Genomic DNA, 14955 nt, shown 5'->3' with positions numbered 1-14955 from the left:
TTCCCAGCACCCACATGGTGGCTCACAACTGTCTGTAATTCCAGTTCCAGGGGATCCAGTGTCTACTTCTGGCATCCACAGGTGCCAGGCATGCTCATGGTATGCAAACCTATGTGTAGGCATGTACAGGCATTTTAATCCAGCAACATGGCTACTCTGGATTCCAGCTAAGGACTGGAATATAGACACACCCTTAGTACACACCTTTAATCCCAAGCATTCTCTTGTAGAAGGGAGCACTCGTGTTTTGAAGGTGATGTCTAATTGAGAGGCAAAGTGACAAATCAGAGACAGACTTGACAGAATAGAATAGGCCCAACTTTCATGAGGACAGAGAGGGAAGAGAGGCCACATAAGAAAGAGTGCAGAGAGAAAAAAGGAGAGAAGGCAGTTTTACAGGGATAATTGTATAAAGACAAACTGGAAAGAGAGAGAGCAAGCTAGACACAGGTGTAGACAGAACGAGCCAGAGAATGAGAAGGAGGCTGAAGATTAGAACATGTCGTCAAAGCTAGTACAAATCCAAGCAAAGCAACTGAGAGAAGCCAGATTGAATCAGTCAGCTTGGAGAGAAGCCTGAGCCAGAACAGCTGAGTTAAACCAGTCATCAAGAACAAGAAAGGGTGAGCTGATTCAGCAGCAAGTGTCAGAGGCTGAAAACATCCTAGGCCTAGATAAGATTGTACAGAGGCTAGAAGCTTCCAGAAGCAGGCCCAGGTTAGCAGACTGGGGTAGCATGCCCCCCCCCCAGATGACAGCTACCTCAGGCAAATAAAAGATACTTTTACATAAACAAAACACTTATCATACTCATAAATAAATAAATAAAAATTTAAAATATCATGAATTAGACTTGGATGGGAAAAGTATGTTCTTAGTAAAGATAGTCAAGATTTTAGTGCTTTAATAATCATCAGAGCATGCGCGCACACACATACACACACATGTACACACATACACACACACATACCACACACACATGTACACACATACACACATACACACACACATACCACACACACACACCAAACACACATACCACACACACACACATACACACACACACATGTACACACATACACACACACATACCACACACACATGTACACACATACACACACACATACACATACACACACGTACACACATACACACACATGTACACACATACACACACATACCACACACACATACACATACACACACACGTACACACATACACACACACACATACCACACACACATGTACACACATACACACACACATGTACACACATACACACACATACACATACACACACACACGTACACACATACACACACACATACCACACACACGTACACACATACACACACACACATACCACACACACATGTACACACATACACACACACATACACGTACACACACGTACACACATACACACACACATGTACACACATACACACACATACCACACATACATACACATACACACACATACGTACACACATACACACACACACATACCACACACACATGTACACACATACACACACATACCACACACACATACACATACACACACACATACACACACACCACACACACATACACATACACACACACATACCACACACACATGTACACACATACACACACACCACACACATACACACACACATACCACACACACACCACACACACACCACACACACATACACACACACATACCACAGACACATGTACACACATACACACATACCACACACACATGTACACACATACACACACACCACACACATACACACATACATACCACACACACATGTACACACATACACACACATACACCACAACACATACCACACACACACACATGTACACACACCACACACACAGACACACACATACACCACACACATACACACACACACACACCATACACACACACCACACACACACACCACACACATGTACACACATACACACACACACCCCCCACACACATACACACATACCATACACACATGTACACACATACATACACACATACCACACACACACACACATACCCCCCCCCACATACACACACACACACACACACACACACACACATACGTACAATACCAGATACCTGAGGAGGAGGGTTTTTCTTTTCCTTCTGATTTGTTTTGTTTGAGGAAACAGGGTTTTTCTGTGTAGCCCTGGCTGTCCTCGAACTCAGAGATCCACCTGCCTCTGCCTCCTGAGTGCTAGGACTACAGGTGTGCACCCCCACCCACAGGCCCTGAGGTTTTTATTCCTACGTGAAGGTCAGGCAGATTCACTTACTCAGGCAATTCCACTTAGGAACAAGTTTTACCCACCTAAAACTTGGTCTTATATCAGTGATAAGGACTCAAGAATCATCCACAAGTAATTATTTTCCAGGCAGAGGCAGGCAGATTTCTGAGTTCAAGGCCAGCCTGGTCTACAAAGTGAGCTCCAGGACAGCCAGGGCTATACAGAGAAATCCTGTCTCGAAAAACCAAAAAAAAAAAAAAAAAAAAAGTAATTATTTTCCTTACTCATAAGTTTAAGGAATTTTGTTTAAGACAGCATCTTACTATATAGACCAGGCTGGTCCCAAACTCTTGCCCTACCCTCTAGCATGCTGGAATCACAATATGTGTCACTTGTAGAAGCTGAGGAGAGGAGAGGAGAGGAGAGGAGAGGAGAGGAGAGGAGAGGAGAGGAGAGGGGAGGGGAGGGGAGGGGAGGGGAGGGGAGGAGAGGAGAGGGGATGGGAGGAAGACGAGTGTTGGGGATTGGTTCCAACAATTTGAATTAATCCAGCTCTCCAAAATCAGGAATCTGCGGGTCCAAATGCTGAAGGTCCTTGTCCTCAATTGGTTTTTGATCAATCAATAAAGAGCCAACAGCCATTGACTGGGCAGATAGACTGAGGCGGGACCTTTAGATTTGCAGAGGCTAGGAACTGGGAGAAGGAAGAGAGACTCATCATGACTCAGGGGAGGAGGATAGGATGTAAGCGCTGCAGGCGAGAAAGCAACCAGTCATGTAAGAATTCAGGGAAGTCACCGCTGGCCACTGGCCACCTCCCTGATGGCCCTGGAGTTTCAGGAGGACCAGAGAAGAGCATTTGCTAGTGGGGACGGTTTAGGAGTGCCCAGCCTTTGAGCTAGTCATGGCTTGTCAAAAATTAACTGGGGTGTGTGTGTGTGTGTGTGTGTGTGTGTCTGTGTCTGTGTGTGTCTGTGTCATGTGTGTGTGTGTGTGTCTCTTACATGGGCAAAGGTGCGGAGAGATTGTCCAGCAGCAGTACTTAGCCTCAGTCTTAGCTACTTGGGAAGCTAGATGCAAGTCTGGCGATTTAGTCAGACCCTGTTTCAAAACAGTAAAGGAGGGTGCACTCCTAGCACTGAGGAGACCAAAGCAGGAGGGTTGCCATGAACTTACAGCCAGCATGGAGTGCAGAGTGGGTAGATGCTATGCTGGACCCCACGAGACCCCACCTCAGCAACAAAACCAACAAAAGACCTCGAATTTATAGTAGATGTACATTTGAGTTCTCTCCGTGGAAGGAAAGGTAAGTTATTTTACAAGTAGTGACCAAGTACCTAGGCAGGAAAAAACAGGTGAGACCTAGATCTCTTAGTGGAGAGGAATAAGCCAGAGACTATGTATAAGGCAAACAAACTGAAAGAAAAGATGTTTTGTTTTGTTTTATTTTGAGGTTGGCCTAGAACTCACTATATAGACTATGCTGGCTCCTAATTCAGAGACCCCTAGTTGATTTTGCTTCCCAAGTGCTGGGATTAAAGGTGTGCACCGAGCCGGGCGTGGTGGCGCACGCCTTTAATCCCAGCACTCGGGAGGCAGAGGCAGTCGGATTTCTGAGTTCGAGGCCAGCCTGGTCTACAAAGTGAGTTCCAGGACAGCCAGGGCTATACAGAGAAACCCTGTCTCGAAAAACCAAAAAAAAAAAAAAAAAAGGTGTGCACCACCACCCCAGCCTCTTACCTGGCTTGCTATCTTATTATATCTCTCTCTATTTATAGACAACAGTCTCATGTAGTCCAGAATGGCCTTGAACTCACTAAGTAGCTGACAATTGCCCTTCAATTCTTGATCCTCCTGCCTCTGCCTCTAATGTGGTTGTAATTGCAGGTGCAGGACCACCATGCCTTGCCTTTGCCTTTTCTGACATTACAAGAAAAAAAAATCAGGGCCAACAACAAAGTTGTTATGGTACCACCTTGATTTTAACTTGGCTTCTCACTCTTCAAAAATTATGAAGAGCTGAGTCTGGTGGCCCCCATGTCTGTAATCCTACTCATCTGGAGGTGAGACAGGAAGGTTGAGAGTTAGGGGCCAGCCTGGGCTACATAGTGAGTTTCAGGTCAGTGTCAGTTTCAGGGTGAGCCTTATCTCAAAAATACAAATGGATAAACAGATAAATGAAGCCAGGAGTGGCTATGTATTGTATCCCGGTATCAGTGGATAGAAACAGGTGGCCCCCTGTCAGCCTTGTGGAAAGGGTCAGTGAAAGAGGAAGCCTTGCTGGGCGTGGTGGCGCACGCCTTTAATCTCAGCACTCGGGAGGCAGAGGCAGGCGGATTTCTGAGTTCGAGGCGAGGCAGAGGCAGGCGGATTTCTGAGTTTGAGGCCAGCCTGGTCTACAGAGTGAGTTCCAGGACAGCCAAGGCTACACAGAGAAACCCTGCCTCGAAAAACCAAAAAAAAAACAAACCAAAAAAACAAGAGAATAAGAGGAAGACACCTGGCCGCCTCCTCTGCCCTCTATTTTCCAAGGGCAACATATGCATGCTCACACACGCCCCTCTAATCCCTGAGTGCTCTACATACACACCCCTCCTGCCCTCAGCTCCCAAGCAGAATTACAAGCATGTACCACTTCGGTTGACTTCTCTTTGTGGTCCTAAACCTCCTTCCTGCAAATCCTTCATAAGAGCATGATACAGCATATGAGAGACGGGGCTCAGGGATTAAGCCGTTGCTGGTTTTCCAGTGGGCCTGGCTCTCAACCTCCAGCACTTCCACTGTAGCTCACAACTGATGTAATCCTATTCTCAGGAGATCCAATATCCTCTGTGAGCACAGGTACACACATGGTACAGGTACACATGCAAACAAAATACCCATACACATAAAATTAAAAAGAGAAAGAGCATGCACGCGTCTGATACCGCGAAGGAAGGTGTTGGACATCAGTACTATTCCAGTAAACATTATGTTATAATAATTATATCTACCTGGCAAGCTGGATCAGCCTATAGGCAACATACTTTCGGGACAGATACCCCAGCCGAACTGTGTCTATATGAAGTAATTCGATTATGAGATTCTTGGCAATTGTGAGATACTGTGCAGGGAGTCCAGAAGTTTGTGCCACCTGATTTAATGTGACCAGGTTCTTCCTCTGAGCCTCCACATCAACAACATATCTGTCTTCAGGGTGCTGATCAGTGGGGGACACTATCATCTTGGCTTCTCTGGTACTAGAAACAGGGGTTGGTGTCCAGGGCTTGTCTATCGGCGGGAGCCATGGTTTCTGGCCCTTTTCAGAAGTTGAGATCTGTGGTGTTTGGGGGAGTTGAGTGGTAAGAGATGGTAGTGGTATTCCAGGCTTCTCTCTAGAAAGGGCTTTTTCATCAATGAGAGGGGACTGTGACCGAGCAATCCTGGAGCTGGTGCCATAAGGCTGAAATATTCCAAATGGTTGCACACCCAAAGAATCTTGGAGTGCTTGAGTTTGTTCTGAAGTGTCAGGAATCTTAGGTATTTGGGTCTTAATAGGGAATGGAGCCTGAGAGGCCTCAAAACCCAGAGCGACATTTGGGAGACCTCTTGCTGATTTAGGTTTTAGAGGTTTGGCTTTTGAACTTCTCTGAGGTCTTCCAGGGGTTGGTAGGGCCTCTGCTGTGGAGGGATGCAATGGTATGGGAGAGATTGCTGGTGTGAAGCCTTGCTCAGGAATGAGCCATGATGGGCCTTGCCATTCAGGAGGCTGGAAGGGCGGGGTTCTGGAAATTAGGAGCTCCTCACGGGCAGCAGAGCCTCCAGAGACAAGTCCTGGCACCTCTCCAGAGGTGGGTGGGACTCTAGGTTTGAAGAAATGCCTAGGACTAAGGGGTGGCCCTGGAGTGGGAGGAGCCCCAGGTGCTAGGAGCTGTCTGAGGGAAGGAGGGGTTTCTGGTGCTAGGGGCTGTGCAAGAATGTCTTGACCCCTGTCTGTGAGAGTCTGTCTGTAAGTAGGAGACATCCATAGCTTCTCAGAATCCGGAAAACTACTCATTCCTAGGCTTGTCGTAGGGGTAAATGGGGCTTGAGTAAGAGAAGGCCTCAATGCCTGCAGTGGAATAGAAGCAAGGTAAGAATCCTTCCATCTTTGAGATAGTCTGTCGGTGGAAGTAGCCAACGTGGCAGGCTTCTCCAAGGTAAAAGGGCTGGGAAATGCCTGAGCTGGCTGGTGAGCAGCAATCCCCAGGGCTTGCAGTTGCTTAGTGGTAGTGATGTTTGGTGCCTCTTGAGCCATTTCTGGTGTGACTGAAATCTCCCATCTCCAAGCCAGTTTTTCAGTGAGAGCATCTTCTAGTGCTGCTACCTGCTCAGAGGTGAGGGTGATAGCTGCTGCCCGAGTTTGTTCGTAGGTAAAAGTGACACCCAAGTGCTGGGCTTTCTGGAGAGTGATGGCGAACAGCAGTGTTTGTGTGAGCTCTGGAGCAAGCTGCTTCTGCAATGGCTGGGCCTGCTTGGGTGTGAGGGGAGGCTGTTTTGCCTTGGCAGGTTTAACTGCCTGGGACTGCTTGAGAGTGAGGGGAAAGATTCCCAATTCTTTCTCCTTGCTCTTTGAAGGTGGAGATACAATTGCCTGGGACTGCTTGGGAGTGAGGGGAGAGATTCCCATTTCTGTCTCCTTTCTCTTTGAAAGCGGAGCTCCAAATGCTTGGACTGGTTGGGTAGTTAGTGGGATTTCAACTGTCTGGGTATGTTTAGAGGCGACAGCTGGTTTTGGGATTTGGATAGACTCAGAGACAAGGGTTTCACTTCTCTGGGCTTCAAGTTGCTTCTTAGGAAGATGGCTCCTTAGCGCTTTTACTTGTTTATAGGTTAGTGGAACGTCCAATTCCTGGAATTTCTTAGGAGAAAAAATACCTTGTGCCTGGGCCTGCTCAAGGGTGAGAGCAATCCCCAGGGCATGGGCCTGCTCAGGGGTGAGAGCAATCCCCAGGGCCTGGGCCTGCTCAGGGGTGACTGTGATTCTGTGGGCCTGGGCCTGCTCAGGAGTAAGAATGACTCCCAGAGCCTGGGCCTGCTCAGGGGTCAGACTGGTCCTCTGTGCCTTAGCCTGCTTAGGGGTGACACTGATCCCCAGGGCCTGGGCCTGCTCAGGGGTCAGACTAATCTTCATTACCTTGGCTTGACTAGCAGTGAGAGTGATTCCCAGGTACTGGGCCTGCTTAGGGGTGAGATAAATCCCCAATGACGGGGTCTCCTTAGGGGGGAGACTGGTCCTCAAGGCCTGAACCTGCTCAGAGGTCAGACTTAAACATCTTTCCTGGTAAGGCTCAGGGGTAGGGGTGGGAACGATTCCCACAGCTTCAACCTGCTTAGGGGTAGAAGCTATTCCCAGATCCTGGGCCTGCTCAGGGGTGAGAGTGAGCCCCAGGTCCTGAGCTTGCTGAGGGGTCAGACTGATCTTCTGTGCCTTGGCCTGCTCAACTGTGAGAGTGATTCCCAGGGATTGGGCCTGCTCAGGGGTCAGACTGATCCCCTGTGCCTTGGCCTGCTCAGGGCTGACAGTGATTCCCAGAGCCTGGGCCTGCTGAGGAGTGAGATAAATCTTTTGTACCTGAGCCTGCTGAGGGGTGAGAGTGAGCCCCATTGCTTGGGCCTGCAGGGGACTAAAGCTGATCTCTTGTTGTTTGGGAATGAGAGAAATCCCCAGATCCTGGGCCTGCTCAGGGGTGAGAGTGAGCCCCAGGTCCTGAGCTTGCTGAGGGGTCAGATTAATCCTCTGTGCCTTGGCCTGCTCAACTGTGAGAATTATCCCTAGGGAGTGGGCCTGCTCAGGGGTCAGACTGATCCCCTGTGCCTTGGCCTGCTCAGGGCTGACAGTGATTCCCAGAGCCTGGGCCTGCTGAGGAGTGAGATAAATCTTTTGTACCTGAGCCTGCTGAGGGGTGAGAGTGAGCCCCATTGCTTGGGCCTGCAGGGGACTAAAGCTGATCTCTTGTTGTTTGGGAATGAGAGAAATCCCCAGATCCTGGGCCTGCTCAGGGGTAAGAGTGAGCCCCAGGTCCTGAGCTTGCTGAGGGGTCAGATTAATCCTCTGTGCCTTGGCCTGCTCAACTGTGAGAATTATCCCTAGGGAGTGGGCCTCCTCAGGGGTCAGACTGATCCCCTTTGCCTTGGCCTGCTCAGGGCTGACAGTGATTCCCAGAGCCTGGGCCTGCTGAGGAGTGAGATAAATCTTTTGTACCTGAGCCTGCTGAGGGGTGAGAGTGAGCCCCATTGCTTGGGCCTGCAGGGGACTAAAGCTGATCTCTTGTTGTTTGGGAATGAGAGAAATCCCCAGATCCTGGGCCTGCTCAGGGGTGAGAGTGAGCCCCAGGTCCTGAGCTTGCTGAGGGGTCAGACTGATCTTCTGTGCCTTGGCCTGCTCAACTGTGAGAATTATCCCTAGGGAGTGGGCCTGCTCAGGGGTCAGACTGATCTCCTGTGCCTTGGCCAGCTCAGGGCTGAGAGGGATGTTCAGAGCCTTGACATGCTCAGGGCCGACAGTGATTCCCAGAGCCTGGGCCTGCTGAGGAGTGAGATAAATCTTTTGTACCTGAGCCTGCTGAGGGGTAAGAGTGAGACCCAGAGCTTGGGCCTGCTCTGGACTAAGACTAATCTCCTGTTGTTTGGGAAAAAGAGAAATCCCCAGAGCCTGAACCTGCTCAGGGGTTAGTGTGATCGGCTGAGGGGTCGGAGTGATACCCAGGGCCTGGGCCTGCTCAGGGCTGAGAGTGATCGGCTGTGGGGTCGGAGTGATACCCAGGGCCTGGGCCTGCTTAGGGGTTAGTGTGATCGGTTGACCGGTAGGAATGATACCCTGGGCCTGCTCAGGGGTTAGTGCGATCGGCTGACGGGTAGGAGTGATACCCAGGGCCTGGGCCTGCTCAGGGCTGAGAGTGATTGCCTCACGGGTCGGAGTGATACCCAGGGCCTGGACCTGCTTAGGGGTTAGTGTGATCGGCTGAGGGGTTGGAGTGATGCCCAGGGCCTGGGCCTGCTCAGGGCCGAGAGTGATTGGCTGAGGGGTTGGAGTGATACCCAGGGCCTGGGCCTGCTCAGGGGTTAGTGTGATCGGCTGAGGGGTTGGAGTGATGCCCAGGGCCTGGGCCTGCTCAGGGCCGAGAGTGATTGGCTGAGGGGTTGGAGTGATACCCAGGGCCTGGGCCTGCTCAGGGGTTAGTGTGATCGGCTGAGGGGTTGGAGTGATGCCCAGGGCCTGGGCCTGCTCAGGGCTGAGAGTGATTGGCTGAGGGGTTGGAGTGATACCCAGGGCCTGGGCCTGCTCAGGGGTTAGTGTGATCGGCTGAGGGGTTGGAGTGATGCCCAGGGCCTGGGCCTGCTCAGGGCCGAGAGTGATTGGCTGAGGGGTTGGAGTGATACCCAGGGCCTGGGCCTGCTCAGGGGTTAGTGTGATCGGCTGAGGGGTTGGAGTGATGCCCAGGGCCTGGGCCTGCTCAGGGCCGAGAGTGATTGGCTGAGGGGTTGGAGTGATACCCAGGGCCTGGGCCTGCTCAGGGGTTAGTGTGATCGGCTGAGGGGTCGGAGTGATACCCAGGGCCTGGGCCTGCTCAGGGCTGAGAGTGATCGGCTGAGGGGTCGGAGTGATACCCAGGGCCTGGGCCTGCTCAGGGGTTAGTGTGATCGGCTGAGGGGTCGGAGTGATACCCAGGGCCTGAACCTGCTCAGGGCTGAGAGTGATCGGCTGAGGGGTCGGAGTGATACCCAGGGCCTGGACCTGCTCAGGGGTTAGTGTGATCGGCTGAGGGGTCGGAGTGATACCCAGGGCCTGGGCCTGCTCAGGGGTTAGTGTGATCGGCTGAGGGGTCGGAGTGATACCCAGGGCCTGAACCTGCTCAGGGGTTAGTGTGATCGGCTGAGGGGTCGGAGTGATACCCAGGGCCTGGACCTGCTCAGGGGTTAGTGTGATCGGCTGAGGGGTCGGAGTGATACCCAGGGCCTCAGCCTGTTGAGGGCTCAGACTGACCTGCTCAGCGGTGAGAGTGTTCACCAAGGCCTGGGCCTGCTCAGGGGTTAGTGTGATCGGCTGAGGGGTCGGGGTGATGCCCAGGGCCTGGGTCTGCTCAGGGGTTAGTGTGATCGGCTGAGGGGTCGGGGTGATGCCCAGGGCCTGGGTCTGCTCAGGGGTTAGTGTGATCGGCTGTGGGGTAGGAGTGATGCCCAGGGCCTGGGTCTGCTCAGGGGTTAGTGTGATCGGCTGAGGGGTTGGAGTGATGCCCAGGGCCTGGGTCTGCTCAGGGGTGAGAGTGATTGGCTGAGGGGTTGGAGTGATACTGGGCTGCTTACGGGTAAAAGTGATTGGCTTAGGAGGAATCAGAGGGAGCCCCAGAGCCTTGGCCTGCTCAGGGGTGAGATTAGTTCTTTGTGCTTCAGCCTGCTGAGTGGTGAGAGTGGTCCCCTGGACCTGGTACTGCTGAGGGATCAGATTGACCCTCTGTGCCTTGACTTGCTCAGGAGTGAGCGTGATCCCCAGGGCCTTAGCCTGCTGAAGGTTGAGAGTGATTCCCAGGACCTGGGCCTGTAGGGGAGTCAGACTGATTCTGTCCTCTTTGTACTGCTCAGGAGTGAGAGTGACCCCTAGGGCCTGAGCCTGCTCATGGGTTAGACTAATCCTCTGGGACTTAGTTTGGTCAGGGGTGAGAGTGATGCCTAGGGCCTGGGTCTGCTCTTGGGTGAGAGTAATCCTTGGCCCCTTGTCTTGCTCAGGACTGGGAGTGGTTACTTGTTCAGGGACCTGCTGGAAGGGTAGAATTGTTCTTTGGGTATCTGTGACTCCAGACATCTCTTCAGTAGTCACTTGGGAGATCTGCATTGCCTCAGGTTTTTCTGATTTGAGAGACTCCTCTGGAGTCTGTGTCAGCTCAAGAATCCTAGGAACCATCAGCTTCGTCCCCAGTTCTTGCTCCTGCCCTGCTGTGAAAGCGGTCTTTGATTCTATAGTGTGTTCACGAGTAAGAGGACCACTCAAAGTTTGTGCCTGCTCAGAGGTGAGAGATGCCATTGAAAGCTGAGGGGACATCTGAGGGCCTATTATCTGGGCCTGCTCAGGGACATGCACTTGGCGGGGCTTTGGAGAAACGAGGGGGATCCTGGAAGAGGAGGGAAAGAGTTTGGGCTGCTGTTCCTCCGTGGCCCCCATCACACCAGGCTCCACTTGAAGCCCCTGCGCCTGACTTATCTGCGGTTTCGGGGCCTTCATCAGCCTGGGAGTTAGACTGATGGAGGTCTTGCTGACAGCAAGATGACCCGGCTCGCTCCACTTCGGCTTTTCTGCATCCTCTGCATCTCCCAGGTCCTGAACCTCGTGGCCTTGTGAGGTTTTGAATGCTTGCTTCCACACCTCCAGCAGCTCCATTTTGTCCTTCATCCTCAGTCCTGGCTCTTCCTTCTGAGCCGCTGCCGCCGCTGCCGCCGCCTGTTGCTGTTCCTTTGTCGTTTTGTATTTGAAGTCACTCTCTATCTCATTTAAGAGCATCTGTATCAGTTTCTTAATTGCTGGGTCTGTGATCTCGCTGAGGAGAACTCTGCCAACCTCAGACTTGGCACCGACCGCCCCCTGCTTAGGAAGCATCCGTGACAGGGCTCCCTTTGGCTGTTTCTTGGGCTTCTCTTTAGGTTGAACCTTTCTTTCATCTCTGTATGTCCTCAAGGCTACAGTCACGGTTTCAGCCACTTTTTGGAAATATTCCTCTATTTTTGCCTTTATGATGTTTAAATTTTCGACTTCTGCTTTCCCCAGTGACGACTCCTCCTTCCGTATACTCTTTGGATCAAAAGCCTTTCCGACATTATTCGTCTTCTCTCTCAGGAAGGCCAGGATGGCTCTTTGAAATGATTCTAGACTGCCCTGCTCACTTTCATCGGGGGTTACTGAAGTCACCTTAGAAGTCTTGGTTTGTAATTTACCAGACTGTTTTGTTTCCTCAGTTTTTGCTACGAGTCTTTTCCACTTTGTTTCTGGTTTTTGTAGCTCTGGGGTACCCTCAGGCTGAAGCAGTTCTATTTCACTCTTGGCTTCTTTGTCTGTTAATTTAAGGGTGGACTCTCTACTCTCTGGTGAGCCCGAGCTGCCTCGAATCAGCTGCTCAGATCTGCCCTTCTTGAGTTGCTCCCACATGGCACTTGGTCCCCCTTTGCCTTTCTGGACCTTTGCTTTATCCACTTTCTTCTTTTCCATAGCTTTTAGAATAGTGAGTTGAGTGAGTTTCTTTTCCTCTGTTTCCAGATTTGTGTCCGAGGTCTCCGCTGTCAGTGGCAGGCCTTTGAATTTTATCTGGTCTTGGATGGCCTCAGCTTTGTCCTCAACTTGCTGCTTAGCTGCATCCGGAGCCCCTTCACTGGAAGATGGGTCCCATGTCACTGCGGAGCTTTTGGTCCCCTCCTTCTGGGAGTCGTCCGTCTTTCCTTCCCTCTCAGTGTCCCTGGGCTCCCTGCTGAGAAACGGCCCCTGTAAAGGCAGTATTCTCAAGGACGCGGTCGGGTGTACCATCTGGCGTCCAAGATAATTTTTGATGCGAATAAGTTGGTCGCATTTTTCTTCGGATTCTCTAAGTTTCTGCTGGAGCATCTCGTTCTCCTCACTGAGTTCTTGGATGACCTGCTTGGAGTGGTCTTTCTCCTTCTCTTCCTCTTTCTCTTCCTTCAGAACAGACCTGACCACTCGAGAGCTCACGAGTTTTAGTTCATCGTTGACGGTGTTCAGGGCCTTGGAGAGATTGGTGACTGTGGTGGACATGTATTTAATGGCAGTATTTTCCAGCTTGCTGAACATGGCTGTGCTGATGAGTTCCTGCAGCATGCTCTGAATCTCCGAAACCTTGGCGTTTAAGCCGATCTGGTCAAAGATCATCTGATCCAGACTTAAAGCTTGGGCTGTGGCAGGCCGCTTTATAGCTCGGTCTTTCCAAGCTTTCCAGAGAGTACCTCTAGCCACTGGAAGAAAAACACAAAACAAAACATTACAGTTGTCTTTCTTCTTTTATGTTGTTCTGTGTCCATGTTTAAGCCTAAGGAACTCAGCCTTGACTAACAGATAGATACATACTGGTATTGGATTTTATTTATAGTTATTACTCAATGAGTATATATATATATATATATATATATATATATATATACATATATATGTGGAGAGAGAGAGAGAGAAACTGCTAATATATAGTGAAATATCCATGATCTCACTTTCACATAGGAAATAACTAAGTTAATTACAGAACAGACAAGCCTCCCATGCACGAGATGTAAATTAACTTATGTAGATACTCCAGCCTACAAGGACAGCGGCTGTGCTCTCCTTGCCCAAACTATAGGCTACAGATAAAGACTTTTCACAGAAAATTACACTCCCCAAAAGAAGAAAGGGGGGAGTAACTTTTTCTTTTAAGGCTGGGTTCTCCTGGATGGCCTGGAACTAGAAATGTAGACTAGGCTGGCCTCAAACTCACAGAGATCATCCTGCCTCTGCCTGCAGAGGCTGGGATTCAGGGTGCACATCACAATGGATATGTGCCACCACACCTGGCTCTGCTTTGGTTTTTGAATCGGAGCCTCTCCAGAACCTGGTGTTCATCAACCAGTGTCGCTGTCTTGCCAGCAAACCCTGAGGACCTGCCTCTATCCCCACCTTCCCCAGCTCTGGGACTACGGGTTGTTTTTTTAAATCTATGTATCTATCTATTTTATAATATGAGTACACGGTAGCTGTCTTCAGACACACCAGAAGAGGGCGGCAGATCCCATTACAGGTGGTTGTGAGCCACCATGTGGTTGCTGGGAATTGAACTCAGGACCTCAGACACATGTATCCAGTGCTTTCCTAACTGAGCCTTGACAGAACACAGTGAAGTGGTTCTTTGAGTGTATAGCAGCATCTTACCATGTACCTGATGGTTTCTTGTTGGGGTCCAGGAATCCCCTCATGAACTACACGAACACTGACCTCAGGCAGGCAGGGAGAGTTTATTGAGTGTAAGTATAGGCTGAGATTTTTTTCAAAGACCTACTTTTAATGATGGTTCTTAAATGCTTTAACCTCCCTTCTAGCCCACCACCCACCAGAGGTACTGGAAAAGGAAGGTTATTAGGATACAGGGGCAGTGAACCTGTTTAGAAATGGCTCTTGGGAGCAAATCCCATCTGCATTGTCAGGAAATTGGCAGTTCAGCTCACAGGTCAGCAGTGGCAGCTCAGTCCACTCATAAACACTTCACAGATCCACCAGCGGTCCAGTTCAGTAGTGTCGGGACAGCACCAGTGGTGGCAGGACCTAGCAGGAACAGCCAGGCCTCCACCAAATCAGCATGAGTCAGCAGGAGGGACCAGGACCACACGGGGAAACTAGAAGTTCTTTGCCATGCCTTTCTCAATGACTGAAGACTCAAGACCAAGAAGCCTTGCAAAGCTAGCTCTACAAGCAAGCCCCTCTCACAGGCCACCGGGTCTTATTTATACTCCCTCCAAACAGCATGTGCCCTCCACGGGTTTAAGACAGACTCAGCACAAGCCGGGCGGTGGTGGCGCACGCCTTTGATCCCAGCACTCGGGAGGCAGAGGCAGGCGGATTTCTGAGTTCGAGGCCAGCCTGGTCTACAAAGTGAGTTCCAGGACAGCCAGGGCTACACAGAGAAACCCTGTCTCGGAAAAAAAAAAAA

The 14955-nt window shown here is 50.6% G+C and overlaps 1 protein-coding gene across 1 annotated transcript in view; it reads right to left on the bottom strand.

Moving 5' to 3' along the window:
- Fam186a (family with sequence similarity 186 member A) overlaps window positions 1–14955 on the bottom strand; it is a 46380-nt gene that overhangs the window by 15480 nt on the left and 15945 nt on the right. The window contains exon 4 of the mRNA XM_085831538.1: window positions 5260–13237. Coding sequence (XP_085687664.1) covers window positions 5260–13237 — 7978 coding nt within the window. The remainder of the gene's footprint in view (window positions 1–5259; window positions 13238–14955) is intronic.

This window comes from Mus caroli, unplaced genomic scaffold (assembly GCF_978045245.1).
Source record: "Mus caroli unplaced genomic scaffold, Mus_caroli_1 scaffold_16, whole genome shotgun sequence".
NCBI classification, from domain to species: Eukaryota; Metazoa; Chordata; class Mammalia; order Rodentia; family Muridae; genus Mus; species Mus caroli.
Note: the sequence above shows the minus strand (reverse complement) of the source record. Positions and strands in the feature narration are given on the sequence as shown.